General features: G+C 50.1%; 1 protein-coding gene across 7 annotated transcripts in view; it reads left to right on the forward strand.

Annotated features, from left to right (window-relative positions):
* The window catches only part of RIMS3 (regulating synaptic membrane exocytosis 3), a 44996-nt gene that overhangs the window by 15224 nt on the left and 6083 nt on the right, over window positions 1-23689 (forward strand). For 5 of the 7 annotated variants that reach the window (XM_054492971.1, XM_054492948.2, XM_054492976.2 and 2 more), the window contains 6 exons: window positions 2590-2765; window positions 8508-8755; window positions 14438-14579; window positions 17322-17434; window positions 21082-21183; window positions 21505-21644. In XM_054492971.1, the coding sequence (XP_054348946.1) occupies window positions 8539-8755; window positions 14438-14579; window positions 17322-17434; window positions 21082-21183; window positions 21505-21644 (714 nt within the window). In that variant the 5' untranslated portion in view covers window positions 2590-2765; window positions 8508-8538. The remainder of the gene's footprint in view (window positions 1-2589; window positions 2766-8507; window positions 8756-14437; window positions 14580-17321; window positions 17435-21081; window positions 21184-21504; window positions 21645-23689) is intronic. The other 2 variants (XM_054492984.2, XM_054492958.1) reach the window with 1 other exon arrangement.

The raw sequence follows: 23689 nt of genomic DNA on the forward strand, positions 1-23689 counted from the left end.
TTGTGGGCCTTGGCAAGGGCCTTCTCCTTTGTCCTGCAGGAAATGGGAAGCTAAGAGAGGTTGTCAAGCAGGAGAGATTCATTCTGCTTTGTAGGCTGGCTCCTCCCAAAACTGACTCAGGCTGTATTGTTCCTTCAAGTCCCTGTTCTGAGGAAGAACACACAGCCCTGTCCTCAGGAGCCCGCAGCCCAGTCAAGGCCCATGGTGACCCTGTCCTGGGAAGGGGGCATGGCTGTGACCCCAGCAGCCCCTAGTGGAGCCTTCAGGAACCTTGTTCTGAATGGGAGACACGGCTCACCCAGCCCTGGGTCTGCCTTACCCTTGTGTTCTGAGTCCTTAGAGTTGTGGTTTGAGTCTGACCACCTCATCCCCTGCACTGCCATGAGGACTGTGACTGAGAATGTATCTAGGGCCCATGTGGTGCCCTGAGGCCCTGGGGGAACATCAGGGGCTCAGTCTTGTAGGTCTTGCAGGGACCATGCCTTCAGCACCCCACTCCCCTCAAGGTATGTCTGGAGTCTGTATTGCCTTCCTACACGGTATCCAGCCTCTCTGGGGTCCTCAACCCATCCCTTACCACACCCTCAGAGGGCTACCCCTTTCCTGTGTCTGATGGGAGAGGGCCCACCCTGCCCAAAGCTGCCTGTTCCTGCCTTGCCCGGGCTGGGTGGGCCAGGCTGGGTGGAGGAGAAGTGGGTCAGCCTGGTAGCCATGGTGACAGCAGCTGCTCCCTGCCAGCCTTCTCCTCTCCTCACCACAAACCTCACCGATGAGCTCCTTTGTCCGGTCTGGTGGGGATGGGGGCCAGGCAAGTGAGATTGGGGACTGTGGTGTGTATGAGTGTGCATGTGTTCAAGCTTACACACACCTGCTCAGAGGTGGGGTGTGTGCCTTAGCCAAGGGAGCCCACGGCTCAGGGTAAGATGCTTCCTGCTTCCCTGCCCATGGAGCCATGGGGCTCTTCTGCCTCTCTGGACTGGGCAGGGGCCCAATGGGGAGGGTGTGTGTGGGTGTTTGCAGGTGTGTACACATGTGAGTCTGTGAACGACTATGGCTGTCGTCGTGGCTGCTTCTGTGTGTCTGTGTGTATGAGTGTCTTGGGGGATGGTGTGCATATCTGTGTGCACATGTGATTGCGTCTTTAAGTGTGTATCATTGACACGAGTCTGTGTCATCACACATTTGGAATTCTGTGCCCCATGTCTCTTCCTGCATGTGTGTGTGCACGTGTGTGTGTGTGTGTGTCTGTGCACACACGTGCCAGCCTGGCTTTGGGGAGACAAAGGTCTGCACAACTAGAAGAGGAGCCGCCGCTGTGTGCTGCCCACGCTGGCTGGGTGTGCTTCCTTGGCACAGACTGCCTTCCCCACCACAACCACCTACCAACCCATCACCCGCCCACCTCTCCCTGAGTGGGGACAGGAGAGACTAGAGCCGAAGGAGCCCCTCTCCCCCTTCTGTGAATGCAGGCACTAGCCTCTGACAGGGGCCCAGATTGGCACAGGTGATGCGATGGGCCGTCCTGATGCTGGATTAGGTTTGGGCCAGGGGTCTCAGATGCCAGACCCAGCATCCAGCAGGGGGTCAGGAGCTGAGATGCTGGCACAGCTTCATGCGCCACCTCTCACCTCAACTGAAAAGTGCAGGGACCCTGATCCCAGACTTCTGGAGCACTCAGGGCTGTGGTGGGAGGCGATGCTCCTAGTCTCTGGGCCTTCCCCTGCAGTGGTTGCACCTGGTGTGGACTCCAGACCAATAAGAACTAACAACTGGACAATCCTTTATGATTTATAAAGGAATCTTATTAGTAATAATAATGTAATTGCCCAACTGATGATCATTTACCACATCCCAATCCTTGTTTTGTAATGTTTTATGTAAGAATCCTAAAGCAGGCATTATCGTCCCCACTTTAGAGATGAGGAGCATTAGGCTCAGGGGATTTGTTAAGGAAGCCCTGTATCATACAGCTTGTAAGTGGCAGATCTAGGTTTTGCACTTAAGTCTGTCTGCCTCCAGAGCATGTGTTTCATTCACTCTGCCTTTCTGCTCCTCTTTGTCTCATCTGACCCCCAGTCCAGCCAGGAGAGTCAGGGAGGGCCCAGGTGGTGATTAGACTCGTTTTGTAGAGGAGGAAATGGAGGGAATGGTTCAGAGAAGCTGAAGGACCTGCTCAGGATCACATGGCTGGGGGTAGAGCCAGGAGTGTGTCCCCCAACTGCTGGGCATGTCACAGAGTGTCTGGGGAGGGACACAGACCCCATTAATCAGAGGGAGGTTGGAGGAAGGAAGGATAGGGTCTAGAGCTCCTTAGCAGTTGGTCCTGGCTGAGTCTGTGTACATGTATTTAAAAATCTCAAAGTTGTGAGTCTTCAGCAGCTTGGCATCCAAGTACCTAAAGGAACATTAGGGGGCCCAGGAGTTGTGAACATTTTACAAGAGGAAACGGAGAATTGAAGAGTTTAAATGATTTGCTCAAGGTCACACAGCTTCTTCAAAGTCTATCTTTTTATGCCACAATCTACTGGAAGCCCTTGAGGGTAGATGCCTTACCTAGCCCTTCCTCTAAGCTCCTCTCTTCCCTTCCAGACCCTTTTATTACATCGCCTCCTCCTGGGATCCTGCCCTGATTGCCTTCACCTCATTTCTTGAAAATTGGTGTTTTGGCAGAAGTCGATTGAAGCCTTGTGCAAATGCCCTAGGGGTGTGCTGTTGGGAGGCAGCCCCCTGTGATGCGGAACACCAGGCTCAGATTCATCAGTTCGGTGAGTTGGGTTTTCTTCCAGGTGAAGGGTGGGGAGGGAGCACCTGATAGGTGATGTGAGACCTGAGAGTTAGGGGACTTAGGGTTGAAGCAGTGATTTTGCCACCAATTTTTTTGTGTTACCCTGGTGCGTCTTTCCCCCATTCTGGGCCTTGATTTCTTGTTCTGCAGAATAAAAGGCTCAGGCTAGAATAGAGACAGCAAGTCAGTTTTAGCTCATGAGCTGTTTCTCATCAGCTGGTGCTGGAGCCCTGTGTTGAGAGGGACTCTGAGGCTAAGTCTGACCTTGATGGGAAAGAGAGAGGTTAATGATGTCCACTGTGAGTAGAGGATGGAGAGGGGTGGTGGGAGCCTCAGTTATTTGCAGTCCCTTCCAGCCTTACACTCCATCATCACCCTGTGATGCATTCCTTGGTCTTTCCTGTTGGAGAGGTGGGTGGCTAGGTTCATCTTGAGCTTTTGTGCGGCCTTGAACTACCAAAAATTCTCATCTGGGCCGGGCGCGGTAGCTCACACCTGTAATCCCAGCACTTTGGGAGGCCGAGGCAGGCAGATCACGAGGTCAGGAGTTCGAGACCAGCCTGGCCAATATGGCAAAACCCCATCTCTACTAAAAATACAAAAATTAGCTGGGCATGGTGGTGGGCGCCTCTAGTCCCAGCTACTCGGGAGGCTGAGGCAAGAGAATTGTTTGAACCCGGGAGGCGGAGGTTGCAGAGAGTCGAGATCGCACCACTGCACTCTAGCCTGGGTGACAGAGCAAGACTCCATCTCAAAAAAAAAAAAAAAAAAAAATCATCTGGTGGTTAGACCCACAGTTAAAGGGACTGAGGGGCCCAGGGTAGCCTGGTAGGGCCCTGAGACCTGCTGTTGTCAGGATTCAGGAGAGAGTTTGGAGGGCCCTTTTAGGGTACTGAGACCCCAGGGTAGAGGCCAAACATCCAAGGGCTAAAAAGAAAACACAAAGCTTATTCCTGGGGAGCTGGGCAGGTCTCTTTTGGCATGGAGTTTTGGCAGGAGTGGGGGCAGTAGCTGTCTCCCTGGAGGATAAATTGAAGTTTCTCTGCTGCTGTGGCAATAGCTGGGAGTCAGCAGGAAGAACTTCAGAGTGAGGTCTCTGTGACTCACTGAGATAATAGGACGGTTTCCTTCCCTGAGGTGCCATGACCTGGGCTGAGAAAGGGACAGTCTGCTCAGAAGCATGGAATTGGTGAAGGGACTTGCGTGGGAAGGGTATAGTTTATTTAGCAATCGTTTGGAATCAGCAACATGTGACATGGTGTGCTCTGTGTCCTGCCTGTTCCTAACCACTCTGCCACAGTCTCCACCACCTTCCCTTTTCCATCCCTGTGGTCTGATGGCTCAGGGGTTGCTCTGCAGTGGATGGCCCTCCTTTTATGTTCCCTATCTGTAACTTTGGCATGTCTTTCCTGAGCTAGACCTGCTGCCAGAGAAGAAACTAGATCTCTAATTCCGAGACCTCCGCTACAATGTGCTTTCATAGACAACTCTCCCAGTCAAAAGGACTTTTAGAGATTACTTAACCTGACCCCTTCATTTTACACCCAGATGAGACAGCTGAGGCCCAGAGGAGTTCACATAAGGAATCTGTTCACATTTGAATCCCACATCCTGATTCTTAATCCTCCTAAGCTGCCCTACTCAGGACTTCTGACCCACAAGGTCAGTCCTAGGACCTTGGGTCCAGTGCTTTGGGTCTGGCTCCTCCTGCCCCTTGGGGAGTGGCCTGCAGGCTGGGCCCTCCCAAGCATTTCTCAGTTCTCCAGCCCCGCTGGTTGATCCCTAGATGGTTACAGATGAGAAAATAGCTCTGGATGGTGCAGAGACCTTGATGCCAAACCAACTGCTTGTCAATTCCATTTATTATTCATGAGGAAACATGAGCCCCTGGGTTGGCAAGGTCAGGAATTTTGTCCCTTACCCCCTTCCCTTTTCGCCCCCTGGGGGTGGTACTCTCCTGCTTCCCAGAGGCTGTGCTAGGGAAGCACTTTGCTTCTCCAGCTATGGTCCGGTTGGGATTTCTACTCCCCTAACTTAGATGCTTATGACAGCTGTGGGAACCTGGGCCAGAGGGGCTTTTCTCATATAGACACTTTCCTTGTAGGTTTCTCAAAGGGCCCAGAGACCCAGGGCAGAGTCTGAGCTTAAGGGCCAGGCCTCCATTTTTGGTTGAAGGGACAGGGGATGCTAAGCATTCTGTCTCTTTGTGGAAACAGGAGACCTGGGTTCAAGTCCAGGCCTTGCCTCTTCTTAGCTGGCTAAGATGAACAAGTCCTTTACTTCTCTGAGACTCAGTTTTCTTATCTACAATACAGAAATAACCACATGCCTTCCAGAAATACTGTAAGGAGTAAATTAGACCTACACCATGGCAGAGTCACAGGATCAGATAAGCCTTCTCCCACCTTCCACCAAAAGACCGTGCAGATACCCCAAAAACACACAAACTGGCACTAGAATTGGAAACTCAAAAGAAGAGATCATCATAGGCCCCAGTCCAGGGGGACTTTCCATTAGCTGCAAGGTTGATGGGGGATAGAGAAATACAATCCAGGACTCTGCACACGTCACAGGGTGAATGAGAACAGTCCAGGAAGCTACAGAGAAGGCAAAATGAGGCGTTAACTCATCCGCTGTGTCAGCTATACTTTGCCAGGCTGGCGGGAGCCATGCTGACCAGGTGACCATTCTCGGCTGTCTGGGGACTGTCTTCCTTTATCTGCCACAATGGTGCTTTTCCTCTTTCACCCGTTCTCCCTCCCCTTTCTGTGTCCTTTTGAAAAGGCGAACTCCCTCAGTGTTCCAGGCCCGAGGGCCCAGGGTCAAGTGAAGTGCCCTGAACCCTGGGATGGTCAGCTGCCCCAGGAAAACCACTGTGGGCTAGGACAGAGCCAGTAGGGTGCTGGGTGCAGAGCATGCTGGAGCGGCTGGCCTTGTTAGGTTCTTCCTGAGCAGAGGAGACTGACTTCAGCTTGGTACTTTGCAGCCAAACTGTGGAGGCCGACAGCTGGAGATCCCACCTCTGTTCAAAACAGAGCCATAGACCCCTTCAGCCCCCTCCCCCAGAGTGGTTCTCAGGGCCCTCTGTCCTCTTCCCTAGCACTTAGCGTAACCATCATTAAATCTTTAACTGTAGAATTAGTTATTTACTGTCTGTCTCCCTCTTGGACTGGAGGCTTTGGGAGGGCAGGACCAAGTTGGCCTGGCTCACTGCTGTATCCTTGGCATTCAGCATGGGCCTGGGAATTTTAGGGTCTTAAATATTTGTTGAATGCAGCTAACAGAGAGAGTAAATATCTATATTTTAAAAAGGAATTTGACAATATATTCCAGGAATCCAAAAGACATTTATGACCCTGGCATCAGGTAGGATGCTTTTGGAGGTAACAGAGAACTCTGATTCAAATTGGCTTAAGCAATGGAAAATGTATTGTCTCACATCATTGGAAGGCCAGCGCAGGGCAGGCCCTAGGTGTGGCCTGAGGTACTTTCTGTCTGAGTGCTGTCTGTTCACAGTAGCACTGGCTTCGTCCTAGGGCTTAGCCCTCTCTAGGGTGTAGGAAAGAGAACGACAGAGGGAGAAAGAGAGAGAGCCTCCCACCTCTCTTGTAAGCATGGGATCCAAATCTTCCCCCCCTTGGACAAGTAAGAGTTGCTAAGGTGAATGCCATTCACAGATTGCCTTAAATTAATCAAGATCTGCCTCTAAAACAAGGGGTGGGTGGTACCTGGACTAAACCAGCCCTCTGTCAGGAAGCAGAAAGGGGGAGTAGATGCTAGGGAAGCTCCTAGCAGTATCTGTACCCCCGATCCAGTCATTCTATTTCGAGGCATCAGTCCTAAAGAAATAAGCAGACAAAATCCATGTAGAAAGATGTTCAGGCTGGGTGCAGTGGCTCACACCTGTAATCCCAGCACTTTGGGAGGCCGAAGTGAGTGGATCACTTGAGATTAGGAGTTTGAGACCAGAGTGGTCAACAGGGTGAAACCCCGTCTCTACTAAAAATACAAAAAAATTAGCTGAGCATGGTGGTGCACGCCTGTAATCCAAGCTACTTGGGAGGCTGAGACACCAGATTCACTTGAACCTAAGTGGCAGAGGTTGCAGTGAGTCAAGATCGTGCCACTGCACTCCAGCCTGAGTGACAGAGCAAGACTCCATCTCAAAAAAAAAAAAAAAAAAAAATAGAAAAAGAAAAAGAAAAAAAGAAAGATGTTTATTGCCGTGTTTATTTAAAAGAGAGGAAAGAAACCAGGCCCAGTGGCTCGTGTCTATAATCCCAGCAGTTTGAAAGGCTGAGGCAGGCAGATTACCTGGGGTCAGGAGTTTGAGACCAGCCTTGCCAACATGGTGAAACCCCATCTCTACTAAAAATACAAAACATTAGCCAGGCTTGGTGGCGGGCACCTGTAATCCCAGCTACTTGGGAGGCTGAGGCAGGATAATAGCTTGAACCCAGGAGGCAAAGGTTGCAGTAAGCTGAGATTGCACCACTGCCTGGGTGACAGAGTGAGGCTCCATCTCAAAATAAATAAATAAATAAATAAATAAATAAAAATAAAAGAGAGGAAAGAGAGAAAGAGGAGAGAAACTTGGGCCTGATCTAAGTGGTAGCTGTACTAAAATACTTAATTATGCCGCTTCTATACAATGGAATATCGCGGTAGCATACATAGTGTTAATGACATTGGGAAATGCTTATGATATAATTTTTTTTTTTTTTTGAGACAGAGTCTTGGTCTGTCACCCAGGCTGGAGTGCAATGGTGCGATCTCGGCTCACTGCAACCTCCGCCTCCCCAGTTTAACCGATTCTCCTGCCTCAGCCTCCTGAGTAGTTGGGATTACAGGCGCCCACCACCACGCCCAGCTAATTTTTGTATTTTTAGTAGAGATGGGGTTTCACCACGTTGGTCAGGCTGGTCTCGAACTCCTGACCTCAGGTGATCCGCCTGCCTCGACCTCCCAAAGTGCTGGGATTACCGGCATGAGCCACCGTGCCCAGCCATGATATAATGTAAATGAAAAAATAGTAGGATATAAAATTATATTTGCAGTATGAGTCAATTATTTTAAAAAATGCATGGAAGGGTGGTTGGAAGGGAATAGGCTAAAATGTCTCTCAAGAGTATGATAAAGGGTGATTTTCTTGCTGCTTTGGACTTTTCTGCAGTATCCCCTTCACATAGAAGGACCCCACCAGAGTCTGCACAGGCTGGAGCCAGTTCTGTTCTCCCTGTTATTATTTGCTATGAAAATAATAACCACCAATACTTACTGAATATTTCCTCTAAGCCTGACAGGCACTTCCCATGCATTATTTAATTTAATCCTTAGAACAATCCTATCAGCTAAGTGCTTTTATTTCACATCTTGCTGAGGTGTTCACTGAAACCTCAGGATGTTTGTTTGGTCACAAGTCCACAAAGCTAGTGTGTAGAGGCCTTTGGAATTCAAGCCCGGGCCATGTGACTCCACAGCCTCGGTCCTCTCCATCAAACTGGTCACCTGCGAGGTTCTTCATAGCCATGTGCTAATAGGAATAGTCTATTCTATTGAGCCAGAACCTGTGCATGCTCTTGACATTTGTTTGTGCATTTAACCTGATAGCCTCAGAGAGGTCAAGCGACTAGCCCAAGGTCATGCAGCTAGGAAGTGGTGGGACTGCAGTAGATTCATCCAGGTCTGATGTGGGATCCTTTTGTTTCCTGCCCACCTTCAGAGCTGCCTGAGGCCCTGCTGCCCCGGGGACCATGTTTAACGGGGAGCCAGGTCCTGCCTCATCTGGGGCCTCCAGGAATGTGGTGCGGAGCTCCAGCATTAGCGGTGAAATCTGCGGATCCCAGCAAGCCGGGGGTGGGGCTGGGACCACCACCGCCAAGAAGCGGCGGAGCAGCCTGGGTGCCAAGATGGTGGCCATCGTGGGCCTGACTCAGTGGAGCAAGAGCACACTCCAGCTTCCGCAGCCTGGTGAGTTGGCATGGGACATCGTGGGTTGTGGGTGGGGGACACTTTGCAAAGACAGACTACCCAGGGACTGCCCTGATGGGTCTGCACTTCCATGCCCACAAACACTTATACTGTGGCCCTTCCCATACACCAGGTGCTATTCTAGGTCCAGTAGGTGTATGGACTGATTAAATCTCCACGGAACTCTATGAGGCAGGTACCAAAGAACAGAAAAGGGAGGTCAGATGCTTCAAACTACACAACTAGTAGGGTGGTGGAGCCTGGATTCAAACTCTAGCAGTTGGGCTTCCTAGCTGATGCTCTTAACCTTTACACTCCACTGTCTCCACACACAGACTTAGACATTAACCAGTAATTACTTATTAAACAGCCTTATGATCCTGGCACTGTGTAAGTGACACCACAGTTTTACAGACATACACATCCATAAGATTTAGTCTCAAGTGCTGGGTGCAGGGCTCACACCTATAATCCCAGCACTTTGGGAGGGAGAAGCAGGAGGGTCACTTGAGCCCAGGAGTTTGAGACCAGCCTAGGCAACATAGTGAGACTCCCTGGTTTAAAAGACAAAAATGATTCAGTCTCACCTGTAATCTCCTAGTCTCCTAAATACAAATAGCCACACAAATGCAGTTCTGTAGTCCCATGTATATGTTACAAAGCACAAGGGAGACACACACAAAGATGTGTGACTTGTGCAGTTGCATAAATAGAACGCTCAGTGGCTCTGGTAAGCTGCCCATATTTCCAGGGAAGCACAATAGAGTAATTCACACTGCGCATGGTCACAGATAAAACCAGTCATGCAAACCACACAGACACGGCCCTCTGATTACACATGCACAGACCCAGATCACAGAAACATGTCACCTGTGTGCAGGTGTACATCACAAAGCCACATTCACACACACCTTAACAGCTCCATCCTCATCAATACAGTATCCTTTTTCAGACACCTAGCTGCAGAATCTCAGTTATGTTCAGCCTGGTGGGTGACCACCTTGTGACATACATAGACCCCACATCACAGAGGAGCCAGCCCTCCCCACCAAGACCTCCTCACTTTGTGGTATCAGCCCAGACACCAGCTGGTTTTGTTTTAAAATCTCTTCCGGCTTATTTTGTTCAGAGTAACAACTTCCCCAGAAACCTTCAAATAGGCAGCTGGATGGGATGGTGAGGGGGCGGGGGCTCCGGAGGATCCAGGGAGAATGCTTATCAAGGCTCCCAGTTGGGGCTGGGGGTGGGGGACTTTTCCAGGCCTTAAAATAGATTTATACAAAGCCCTCGACAGTAGCACGTGGGCTGGTCTTTTCCAGCAATCAAGCTGTGATGTGGTTTCTGGCTGGGGAAAGCTATTATAGATGGGGAAGGGGCCTGAGGTTATCAGAGCCCTAAGTGGGCGTGGCCTCTGAATATGCAGTTTAGGCCTGGTACTAGAGAGTCAGGGAGATGGGGACTTGGGGATCTAGAAGTTGGGCTGGGACAAGGAGGGGGCTGAGATAGGACTAAGGAGTGAGATTAAGATTAGGAGGTCGTGGAGGTGTTGGACCTCGGGAGTCTGGCTCCAGGGGACCAAGCCCAGGAATCCAGCTGATTCAGCTTCAGACCCAAAGGCTTCTTCATGCCCAAAGTGATTTGGAGGGACAGTCTTCCAAGGCCAGGATAGGGACCTGAGTCACTGGGAGAACCTTCTAGTGGTCTGCCTTGACTTTACAGGCTGCAGGCAGAGAGTGGAGCAGATACCAGGAAGACCTTTCATCTTGAGAAGAGATGAATGATGATGGGGCTTCTGAATCCCTTGTCTCCTTGGTATGCAAGAGCATGGCTAAAGGACTGGAGCTAGGGGAACTGCCCAGATGCCCTTCTAACTGAAGGTCTCTGTGAATCAGCTAATTGCTGAATGTCAGAGTGGGGAGAGTCCCTTGAGATCATCTAGTACGCCATACTTATTTTATTGATGAGGCATCCAGAGCCTGGGGAGAAAGCATGTTCCTGGAGAACGACCTCAAGTTCAGATCCATCCCCTGTCATTTATTAGCCAGGTGACTAAGGCAAGTTACTTCACCTCTCTGAGCCTGCTGCCTTGTTTGTAGAATGAGGGCAATGATACATGACTTGCAGACTTATCCAGGGAATTAAATGAAATAGGGTATGCAAAGGCACCCAGCTTCATGCCTGGCACATAGTATAGGCACTCAGTGAAGTGTTGATGCTATTATTATTACCTGCCATTGTACCATAAAGCCAAAAGAGAAGTGAGTTCTCAGCCTCCACACCTCTGCTCCTTCCCTGTAGCACACTCCTCTCCATCTAGAATTCCTTCTCCATTTTTTGCCTCCATGCCTTCAGGATGCCAGTATCCCAGCTCGGACCCACCTTGTGGGTGGGCGCGTCTGGTGCCAGAGAAATATATGAGGCAGACTCATGGGCATTGGCTCTGGAAACTGTTCTGGGAAAGACCTAGAAGGGTGCCCCCACTCCTGACAGATGGGATGGCTCCATTCCCTGCAGGGCTGGGCTGTGTGAAGTGGGGAGGAATTCCTCTCCTGGACTCTGTCTTCTGGGCTCAGGTCTGCCCTTCCCAGGGCCTCGTTCCTCCTAGTGTGTCCGTACTCTGCATTGGCTAGACCCCTGCCCATCCTTCTTTGTTTCAAAGCCCCTGCCCTAGTACAGGACCCATAATATCTAGCCTGGACGATTGCACTACCCTCCTCTGTAGTTCTCCTGCCTCCTGCCTGCCTTCTTCCAGTTTATTCCTCATGTTGCCCTAGAGTGGACTTACAAAAACTCACTTTAGAGGGCTAGTCCTGGCTCTGTAACTCACCATGGGACCTCAGGAAATTTACTTTTCCACTGGGCCTCAGTTTCATCTTCTGTAAAATGGAGCTAAAATGCTCTCTCCCAGTTTCCTTCTGGATCTGACATTCACTAAGTTGTGGGAGCAGTGAGGAGGGTGGGGTCAGAGCTTTGGGTCCAGGACTCAGGTGGGTTCTGGTCTGGCAATTGGCTGGGTCTACACAGGACCATCCTGGGCTGTCCCAGCCCCTGCCCAAATGGAGCTAGCATTTTCAGTACCACGGACAGCGGCTTTCCCCTTCTGGACTCTGGGATCTGGGTCAAGGTAGAGAGAGGGCTCAGGACCATTCCAGAAGATGCCATAGGGAGTGGTGGTACAGGCTGTGAGTGCCCCTGCTTTGTTTGTGATGGGACAGATGGGATGGTTCCTGGAGTCTTTTGGTCTCTGGAGCCCATAGAATTATTGCAAGCAACTTGGCCTGTTTCTCTAGAGAGAGAGATTATATAAAGTTATTCCTTAAATCAGCAGGGGTTGAGACTATACATGTATGAAGCCAGTGGAGGGATCGTATGGACATGTATGAAGCCAGTGGAGGGATCGTCTCTGAGATTACAAGAGCTTTCTCCTCCCTCTGAAGTCATGGAACTTAATCTCTGCTGAATCACCTCTCAGCTAGATGAGGGATTGGGAGGGGAGTGAAAAGAGCATGACAGCAGACTGGATGTCTGTGGGCCTGATCTAGTCCTGGCTGTCTTGGCACCTGGACCTCAGGCTTCCCATCTGTGAAATTTGGGGGAGAGGTAGCCAAGAATCTCTAAGATTTCAGGATTCTGTGACTCCCCGACTCAGGGTCTCACATTAGGTTGGACAAGTCTTATCAAAAAGGCAAATTTGCTCCCAACTGGGTCAAAGTTTCCCTAAACTCTGAAAGAGGAGGGTTGGGGTCATGAGGAGGTGACCCCAACTCAGGCTGTGTGTTGTGGGGTAGAGATATGAAGGCGAGGGAGCCCCCACAGACCCATCTGTTTTCTAATTGTGTTAGAGAGGATGTAGAGTTAGGAGCCAGGGACAGGGAGAGGCCCCACACACCAGCATTATTACCCAGGCCTCTGTGTGTGAGGTGAGTCAGACACCATTTGTGGGTTTTCATCAATATATGTGATTGAATGGGAGGGTTCAACTCCAAGTGTTACATGTGAAGATCATGTGTCCGTGACTTGACTGAAGGTGGCGGAGTACATCATGTGTACACGTGACCAAGACCTGGTAGGACCATTTGTGACTGTGTGACTGTGATATAAACCTGCATGTAGCCTTGTGTATGAGATTACTGTATTCATATATGTGATTGCTGCCACTCGTGCATGTCTGCCTATGCCTCTCTTTGTGAAAAAAGTATGTATGAGCTAATGTGACTCTGTGTGTGTGTGTATGTGTGTGTGTATGAGAGAGACAGACAGACATGTTGATGGTGTCATGGATTCCCGAATATGCTATTCCAGTATCCCAGAAGCTGGGATGATTTCAGAGAAGGCATTCCTCCTCACCCTGCACCCTGTTCTCAGCCTGTCCTGCCACCCACCCTTCCTTCCACTAGTGATCCTAGACCTCTCTTTCTGCCCTCCAGCGGGGACTTTCTGAAAGATAAGCAGACGAAGCAGGAGGAATAAAGTCTGCCTTTTCCCAGGCTGGGGTCTTGAACATCCCCTCCCCAGCCCACCATTGGGTGTGGTGGGAGAGAATTGCCAAGGTAACCAGCTCCCTGCTCCCCACTGTTTTCAGGGGCTGTGCTGCCTGTCCTGCCCTGGCCTCTCCCCCTCCCTGTAGGCAACTCCACTGTTAATTCGCTTGGCCTCTAACCAGTGACAGCAAATGGTTCCTTTGGTGCAGTTCCTATCTGAGGGCCAGTTCCCTCCCCAGCAAGCTCCTCCAGCTGCCAAGCTTCAGCGGGGGAAGTCCCTGCAAACCCTCAGGCCGTCTCCCCCATCCACCTCCCCCAGGAGGAGAGGGTGTCTAGAAGGACCACACTGCAATGCCGAGGAGGTTGCCATGGAAACCCAGGCAGGATGGTGTGCTGCTGGGAGAGGGAAAGTGTCCCATGTTCCCTGCAAGGCTGAGGGGGAGGCTAGGATATGGGGGTCGAGGGCCTCTGAACAGGAGGCACAGAGACACAGTGGTAAGTTCTCACAGGCCAGCTTCAGGCATTCTTCTGCAGACCTTTTCTCAAAGCCAAAGGCAATTTGGGTCAACCCAGCAGTCCCTCTCTGTCTTGTTTTCTTAATGGCCTCTCCAGCTCTCCACACACATCCTCTCCATGTTCAGCCCCACCTAGAGAAGGCAGGTTTGTTTGAGAGTGGCCAGGCTTCCCATGGGGGCTTTCCTATAGAGCCTCCAGAGATATCAGAGGTGAGTTGTGAGGTCTGGGTGTGATAGGGTCTGAGGGTGCCTGAAAGAGGGAAAGTCAGTTGGAGAATCCCAGAGAAGATGAACTTTCCAGAAGAGAGTGGGAGAAGGCACACTTAACCTTTGGGGCAAGGGCTGAAATCGAGTGGGAAGGTGGGTGTCAGGGGAGCCTGATGAGGGTGAGGTGAGGGCCCCAGCTGCAGATCTGCGGCTCTGCCTGGTGGTGCCATCATGACTCTGCCTGCAGCCATCTTTCTAGTCTGCTCTGTCAGTGTCACTGCCCTGAGCAGGGCCAGGTGTCAGACTGCAGACCAGCTCTGAGGTCAGCTCAGCCATGCCCCTGCCTCCAGTCAGAGCCCTGCTCATCCTCCCCATCAACCCCCCATGCCAAGAGAGTGACTTTGGCAGGACTCTTAGAGAAGCCCCATTCGTAATCTGACCTTGTTCCCTCTCTGTGCTTGGGGTGGGGGGGGTCACAGAAGGGGCCACCAAGAAGCTGCGCAGCAACATCCGCCGGAGCACGGAGACGGGCATCGCAGTGGAGATGCGGAGCCGGGTCACACGCCAGAGCAGCCGGGAGTCCACCGATGGGAGCACCAACAGCAACAGCTCCGACGGCACGTGCGTGCAGCCCCACGCTGTGGTCCCCTCCCACCTCCTCGGTCCTCCAGTCACAGAACCACTGGGCAGGGTGGGAAAGCCTCCCTGTTTTGTTTCCAGCTAAAATGTCTGGGTCCTCTGTGTCTCTGCCTTCCTTCATACCCCTCCCCCCAACACTCTGTGCCTGGACCTCAGGTCTTCCATTGCTCCCATTGGAATATCCAGATACCCAGGAGCTATCAGTTCCTTCTGTATGTTTCAGGAAGGGACCCTTACCTCCCACCTCCCACCACACACACTGCCTTGCTCCAGGGGAAAGGGTGGAAAGGAAAATGTGGCCCTAAAATCCTTTTAAATCTAAAACCATTGTTGTGGCCCAGATGAGTGGAATTTTCTGAAGGAGGCTTGCTTAGAGCTGAGGGAAGGAGATTGGACTAGATCAGTGTTTTTCAAACCATGGATGGTGACTCATAGACAGGAAATAAAATAGGTTTAGTGGGTCAAAACCAGCATTAGAAAAAGAAATAGGCATATCTTATGAAGTAAGAATAAATCGCCTCATGAACTTTTGTTTCCATTTTTTATGTATAGATGCACACAGGTCTGTCCTGGGTCATGATGTTAAAATCTCCTTTCTTACATGTAGGTTGCATTAAAAAATCTGAAAGTCACTGGGTTAGATATTCCCACAGATCTCTTCTAAGTCTATGAAATTATAGTTGTATGACTAAGATTTTCTGCTTCTGCTTCAAGGCCTAGTGACTTCCAGGCTTAGGATTCTGTGGCTCCCTCGTTTGAGATTCAGTGATTGTGTGTCTCACTGCTGCACCTACTTCCATGAATGCAAGCACTCTCAAGCATTTATTACATCTTCCCAGGTGCAGAGCATGCCTGGGCATCTCACATAGGTGATTCTTACACTGGGATCTGCTGGCTGTGATCAGACCAGGAATAGTGATCGTTGTTTTTTTTTGTTTTTTTTTTTGTTTTTTGTTTTTTTGAGATGGAGTTTTGCTCTTGTTGCCCACACTGGAGTGCAGTGGCACAATCTCAGCTCACCACAACCTCCACCTCCCAGGTTCAAGTGATTCTCCTGCCTCAGCCTCCTGACTAGTTGTGATTACAGGCATGCACCACCACGCCCAGCTAATTTTGGATTTTTAGTAGAGATGGGGTTTCTCCATGTTGGTCAGACTGGTCTCGAACTCCCAACCTCAGGTGATTCACCCACCTCAGCCTCCCAAAGTGCTGGGATTACAGCCACCACGCCCGGCCTAACAGGGATCATTTAACACTTACAGCAACTCTGAGGGTTGTGGGTATTACCATTATCTCCGTTTTATAAGTGGAGAAACAGGGAGAGGAAAAGGGTGGGGCACCTTACCCAAGGTCACAGCTATTAAGTGGTGATGGAGTCAGAATTGGAATTAAGGCCATTTGATTCCATGACCTTTGTTCACAATCTCCACACTATATCCAGCTCCTAAAATTCTGTGACCTTGAGAGTCTAAGTTTCTTTATATAACCTTCTCAGATATCATTGTCCTAAGAATGTGATATTAGGCTGTTGTTGACCATGGCCAATAAAAGTGGGGCCTTGAAGCCCCTCCCTGTGGGGTGGAGGCTGGGCCTAGTGTTTCAGGGAGAGACACAGGCTCTCTCTGACAAGCATACACAGCCTACTTTTTCCTCCCTGCCGGCCGCTAGCCAAGGGGGACTCAAGGCCAAACTATCTAGTAGGAGATTCTTCCTTGGACAGCCTTTTATCTCTGCAGCCAGGAGCCTGGGCCTTTCTAGGAGATCTTAGAACTTTGTTCTATCATAGCCCCTGAGGGTTGGCAGGGCCAACCCTCCCTCATCTGTCCTTTCTCAGCTGGCCACACCCAGAACATCTAGACTGGAGCCCAAGAGAGAAGTAGCACTTTTCCCTTGATGATAACAACAGCAGCAACCGGAACTATCATTCAGTGCTTTCTGTTTGTCTGGAACTTTTCATCTGCCCTAATCCTCAACATATAAAACCCCATGAGTTTTGTTTTGCAGGCAAGGCAATTTTACCTTTTGGAGCCTCTGTTTTCTCATCTGTAAGATTGGATAATAGCTCCTACCACACAGAGTGGTTGTAAGGATTAAATGATATAACACATGTGGAATTTTTAATGTACCATTGGCACCTGGCCAGTTGTCAATCACTGTCAGCTTTTCTTGTTACTGTTTCTAACCCCCACACAGTCATGGAACAACCACCAACCACCATCACTTGCCATTCACTTCAACCCTGTAATTGTGTTATTTTGGTCTTAGATGCTGTTCTGGGCACCACCTCATGTTTGACTTGGATTTCAAACTTGCAGTCAGCTCAAACCTCAGTTCTTGTAACTTGTTCCGGGCATTGAAATTTCTGACCTATGTCTCTGGTTCTTAGCATTGACATGCCCTGGTAAGGACACAGGTGTCCAGCAAGCCCTACCTTGTAAGGGTCACTTCAGAAGTCCCTGGACCTTAAGGATTAAATAGCATCATTATGTATTGTTATTAGTTTATTTTCTCAAGTGACATCAAAGTATTTTTCTTCTGTATGCAGAAATGAACAGTTCTGTTTGTCCTTTCCCAGAGTAGTGCAATCATACTGTCTAGAGAAGAAACTGAGGCACAGAGGGACGTGCCCAGGGCCCCAGGGGCAGAGCATGGCAGCCTGCCAGCTATACTTTCATCCTCAGGTTGCCCTGAACCCCTCACGCATCCCTCTGCCTCCTCCTGCAGGTTCATCTTCCCCACTACCCGGCTGGGGGCTGAAAGCCAGTTCAGCGATTTCCTGGATGGGCTGGGACCAGCTCAGATTGTGGGGCGACAGACACTGGCAACACCACCCATGGGTGAGTCTTATTAAGGGCAGGTTGAGTGGGGTAATGGTGACCATGCGACAGGAAGGGTGAGCTCAGTGGGGGCCCTGCATTGGCCATCGTAGAGTTTATTCTATCACCAATTCTGTGATCTTAAGCAAGTCACTTCCCTTCTTTGAACCTCAGTCTTCTCATCTTTAAAATGGGAATAATAATACCCACTTGAGGTCTATGCTCTAATAATACTTTACTGAGCTCCTATTAGATGCTTTGCGTGAGGTATTTCAATTTAATGCGTAGGAACTGTGGCTTATTTGACTTGTTACACCCAACAGCGCCTGGCACCTATAGGCCCTTTAGTAATTTTCTTATCCCTTTTCCTTGCAGCTAAGAAGTATAGTTGGCCCTCTGTATCCATGGGTTCTGGGTTTGTGGATTCAACCAACCTTGGATAGAAAATATTCAGGGAAAAAAAATTCCACAAAGTTGCAAAAAGCAAAACATGATTTGCTGTGTGCCGAGTTCTACCCTGAATCCATGCAAATGAAGTGATATGTAGGCATTGTGTTAGGTATTATAAGTACAGTCATTTTCAGTGTGTGAACATCATAGAGTGTACTACACAAACCTAGATGGTATATATATATATATATATATTTAAATTTATATGTATTTTTTCATGTGGAAAACCATATATCCTAGCACCACTACTGAATATCAATCATTTCCCCTATTTGATCTGCAATGCCAATATCAAGTACCATATATCAGGTTTCTGTATATTCTCCATTATAATCTTATGGGCCCACTATCATGTATATGATGCATTGTTGACTGACGTGTCATTATGTGGCACACCAGTGTAATCTAGAGACGATTGAAAGTATATGGAAGAAGCTGGTTGCAGTGGCCTGTGCCTGCTACTCAAGAGGCTGAGGCTGGAGGATTGCTTGAGCCCAGGAGTTTGAGGCCAGTCTAGGCAATATTGTGAGACCCTGTCTCAAAAACTAAATAAAATAAAGCATGTGGGAGGATGTGCATAGATTATATGCAAACACTATGCTATTTTTATTATTTTATTTTACTTTATTTTCGAGATGGAGTCTCACTCTGTTGCCCAGGCGGGAGTGCACTGGCACGATCTTGGCTCACCATAACCTACCTCCACTTCCCAGGTTCAAGTGATTCTCCTGCCTCAGCCTCCTGAGTAGCTGAGATTACAGGCATGTGCCACCATGTCTGGCTAATTTTTGTATTTGTAGTAGAGACGGGGTTTCACTGTATTGGCTAGGCTAGTCTCGAACTCCTGACCTCATCCACCTCAGCCTCCCAAAGTACTGGGATTACAGGCATAAGCCACTGTGCCTGGCTGCCATTTATTTATTTATTTATTTAGATACTGAGCCTCGCTCTGTCACCAGGCTGGAGTGCAGTGACATGATCTCAGCTCACTGCAACCTCCACCTCCCAGGTCCAAGCAATTCTCCTGCCTCAGCCTCCCGAGTAGATGGGACTACAGGCGCACACTGCCACGCCTGGCTAATTTTTTTCTTTGTATTTTAGTAGAGACGGGGTTTCACCATGTTGCCCAGGCTGGTCTTGAACTCCTGAGCTCAGACAATCCACCTGCCTTGGCCTCCTGGCTGCCATTTTATATTAGAGACTGGAGCATCCAAGGATTTTGGTATCCCTGAGTGGGGGCGGGGTAGGGTTCTGGAACCAATCCCCCATGGATACTAAGGGATGACGGTACTTCCTGAAGCCTACGCTTGGTCCTGATAGCTTCAGTCTGGCCCATTTCGTGAGCTCTCAGACAGAACCTCCCTGCCCCCTCCCTCTCTTAGGTGTTGGCTGTGTTGGTTCCAGCAGCTCCTCCCCAGGATAGCTCCTCCAGAGGTGTCTCCTCGCCTCCACTCCTTTCCCATCAGTCTGACCTGAGCAGCACCTGACCCACACGTCCCCACTCAGCCCCCATCAGGACAGTGCTCAACCTTTGACCCTCCCAGCAAATGAGGAAGCTGAGTGCGGTGTTCTGCTGTGAGTCATGCAGTGGAGCTGGGGTTCCACTCCAGGCCAGGACTCCTTCCACTGCAATGCCCTCAAAAGCTCCTGCCCAGGTGCTCCTGCCTGCTGGAACAGGAGTCGATGGGGACCCTCAGAGGGCGAGGATCAGCTGAAAGCAAGGGCTGGGAATAAGAGACCCTTGTTTTCAGTCTCTTAAGGGTCTGGGGAGCCTGCTTTTCCCAGCCCTAGACCCAGCCACAGGCTGGGCAGCAGTGAGAGGAGCCAGCCACTTCCACAAGGCTAATGTGCCATGGCAGCCAGGACCATTCGTGTGTGGTACCCCCTGGTGTCAGACCAGGGAAGGACAGGTTTGCCTTGTTCACCTCGTTAGTGATGTTACTGGAGATTAATTCCCAAGACCTTCCCTTCTCCCTTCCCCACAAGATCAGGAATAGCTGGATGGAGGTGGATGAATTCCAGGAGGTCTCTTGAAATTAGTAAATCCCTGTCTTCCGTAGTACACAAATATAAACAATTGCATGATGGCTCAAATAATCTAAAAATGGGTGACTGAATTCAAAGTCTGGCCCATTTGATTCTTGTGGACCAGGCTTATGATTCTGCACCCCTGTAAAGGATTTCTCTTTGTTCTGAGTGACTGACTACTACATAATTCCAAATTCTGCCAACCAATGTTGAACAAAGCTAAGAGTTCCTAGAAATCAGGTAACTGACATAACTCCATGCGCAGACCTTGCCCCGGCTGGATAATCCATTCTATGGGAGTACAGTGAAGATTTCTCAGCCGTCCACACCCAGAAAGTCTGCTGGCCTTCCCTCCCTCCACTGGTAATGCAGTAGCAGGCCCTTGTTGTCTGGTAGTGCCTTGTGTCCTAGGCAGGTTTTTAGCTCAGCGCTTTTTCAAACAGATGTTCTTTCTTTTTTTCTTTCTTTCTTTTTTTTTTTTTTTTTTTGAGACGGAGTCTTCCTCGTCACCCAGGCCGGAGTGCTGTGGTGCAATCTTGGCCCACTACAACCTCTGCCTCCTGGTTTCAAGTGATTCTCCTGCCTCAGCCTCCCAAGTAGCTGGGACTACAGGTGCACACCACCATGCCTGGCTAATTTTTTGTATTTTTAGTAGAGATGGGGTTTCACCATGTTAGCCAGAATGGTCTTGATCTCCTGACCTCATGATCCACCCGCCTCTGCCTCCCAAAGTGTTGGGATTACAGGTGTGAGCCACTGTGCCCGGCCTCAAACGGATGTTCTTTTGACACAGATGTATGGGGAGGTGAAGAACAGCCACTGAGCCCACAGCCTTCCGTGTCTTCCTGACACAGGAAGCTCTGTCCTCAAGTTTGCTATTCTGCTCAGTAAAACAAGAGCCTCCCAGTTAGCCAGACACAAACGGGGGTTTGGCAGCCATCTGTTGTTACCCAGTCATGCCCCTGAAGGTCATGCCCCTACCCCAACCCACCCCAAGGGACCTATCAAAGGGTCCCTCAGCTGCTTTAAAGTGGTCTTCCGAGAGCAGTTCTGGCCCGTGTGGTTGGTGCCATCTTGTTCCCTTTCTAGTGATGATGTAGCCTCCTCCACAGGCTGGCATTCAGTACAGCAGCTGGCTGGCCTGCCCCTTGGTCTGGCCCTGCCTGGACTCAGCCTCTTCTTCCTTTCAGGAGACGTGCACATTGCCATCATGGACCGGAGCGGCCAGCTGGAGGTGGAAGTGATTGAAGCACGGGGCCTGACCCCCAAACCAGGCTCCAAATCCCTCCCAGGTGAGGGATTTTGGAAATGGGGTCCTGACAGGGAGGGGCATAGAGCCGAGCTCTGGGTCTAGCAGGTCCGCAGCTCCCACTGGCCTAAATCGGGATTCTTTACAGTGGAGTCACAGCTTGGCTGGAAGGCCAGTGACTAGGGCAGGGAGTAAGGGAGGATGGAGGAATCAGTACTTGAGTCACCTCTTCTGCCTGCTGTCCGCTGGCTGGCTCATTCCATACATCCTGCTCACCTCCAAGATCACCTGGCAATTAGGGGATGGGCAGGCCATAGCTGCCTGTCCTGGACCCCTCCCTGTCATACGTTCTCTCCTCCCTTAGCCACCTATATCAAGGTTTACCTGCTGGAGAATGGGGCCTGCTTGGCCAAGAAGAAGACAAAGATGACCAAGAAGACCTGTGATCCCCTGTACCAGCAGGCTCTGCTCTTTGACGAGGGACCCCAGGGCAAGGTGCTGCAGGTGGGTGTCACAGGGTGAGTAGGGCAGGGTGGACTCACAGACTGGAAGTTGTAATTTAAAGTTTTTCATTTATGATTCGTCCTGTTCCAGGTGCTGTGGTAGGTGCATTAATTTGCGTTACTCATTTACTTTCACAACCTTGTGAGGTATTATTGTCCCCAATTGATTCATAGGGAAACCAAGGTTTTGGGGGTAACCAAATTGCTCCCCAGGTTGCACAGCTGGTAGGTAGAACCAGGACGCATGTGGCCACTGCCTCCTCCTTCCCCTAGTGCTAATGTTCATTGCACATCAGTTCAGTGCCAAGCCTTGTGTTAGGTGCTTTCCAAACACGACCTCATTTCATCCTGCAGATGATCCCGTGGAGTAGGTGTGATTCTCTCCACTTTACGGAAATAGTGTCTCTTACAGATGAAGTCACTTGCTTGGGGTGAGCCCAGGCCAGGTGACTGTCATCCCAATTACTTGAGAGCAACAAAGGCCTTCTGCACACTTGGTATTGTTAGCCCTTCTCAACAGTCCTGGGAGGGAGGGATCTTCATGCTCATTTCATAGATGAAGAACCTGAGGTCATGTGGGGATAAAGCACAGTGGTGGATCAGTCTCTGGGCTCAGTCCTAGGTTCAGATTCCAGCTCAGAACTAATTAGCCGTGGGTAGATGTGACGATTAAACAGAGGATTGCATGTAGGGAGCCTTACATAGGGCCTGCCACATAAACAGCTACTCACTAAGTATTAATAGTCATGGTGGTGGCTGCTGATCTTGCCTGAGGCCATGAAGGTGAGAGAGAAGAGGCTAGAGCCAGGGGCTGTCTGGGCCATCCAACTTCTCATCTAGGACTGTTCCTCTGGGCTGAGATGGTTCTGTGGCAAGGGGCCTTGGAGTTGCAAATTTAAACTGCAGAGCCAGACATGGTGGCTCACACCCATAATCCCAGAGATTGGGAGGCTGAGGCAGGAGGATCACTTGAGTCCAAGAGTTTGAGACCAGCCTGGCAACATAGCAAGATCCCATCTCTAAAAAATGAAAAAAAAAAAATTAGCTGGTCATGGTGGCACGTGCCAGTAATCCCAGCTACTCGAGGTACTAAGGCAGGAGGATTGTTTGAGCGCGGGAGGTCAAGGCTGCAGTGAGCTATGATTATGCCACTGCACTCCAGCCTGGGTGACAGAGCAAGATCCTGTCTCTTAAAAATTAAAAATAAAAAAAGAACTGCGGAACCCTAGGCTTTGGGGAGTGGGAAGAATAATCTTTGGTGTTTGCTTAGTAAAGGAAAAACGGCCGGGCGCAGTGGCTTACGCCTGTAATCCCAGCACTTTGGGAGGCCGAGGCGGGTGGATCATGAGGTCAGGAGATCGAGACCATCCTGCCTAACACGGTGAAACCCTGTCTCTACTAAAAATACAAAAAATTAGCCGGGCGTGGTGGCAGGCATCTGTAGTCCCAGCTACTCGGGAGGCTGAGGCAGGAGAATGGCGTGAACCCGGGAGGTAGAGCTTGCAGTGAGCTGAGATTGCGCCACTGCACTCCAGCCTGGGCAACAGAGTGAGACTCCATCTCAAAAAATCTCCCAGTGGTGTGGCTGGAAACACTGAGGTCCAGTGAGGGCACGGAGCTTACACAAGTCCCACAGCAAGCCAGCAGCACAGCTAGAGCTATGGCCAAGTCCTGAACTGTCAGTTCGCCCCTTCCTGGGGAAGGCTGTTATCTGAAATGCTGGGAGGCTCTGGAGTCACACAACCGGATCCTAATCGAAGCTCTGCCACAAGTTACTGTGCAACTTTAGGTTAGCTAATTAACCTTTCTGAGCTACAGTTTCCTCCGTGGAAATAATGATACAGAGCACCCCTACCTACATGGCTTGTTATAACAATTGAAAGAAAGAATCTAGGTAAAATCCATAGGATCGTATCTAACACACAAGTGCTCAGTAAATTATTGTGTGAAATCAGTCTGAGTTCTGGCTTCCTCTGCTCCATCTGTGCCCTGCTGAAACTTGTAGGTTCCTGGGCCTGCTGCGCAGTCCTGGAGTCAGGGAGGTGG

Source organism: Pongo pygmaeus, chromosome 1 (assembly GCF_028885625.2).
Source record: "Pongo pygmaeus isolate AG05252 chromosome 1, NHGRI_mPonPyg2-v2.0_pri, whole genome shotgun sequence".
Classification (NCBI taxonomy): domain Eukaryota; kingdom Metazoa; phylum Chordata; class Mammalia; order Primates; family Hominidae; genus Pongo; species Pongo pygmaeus.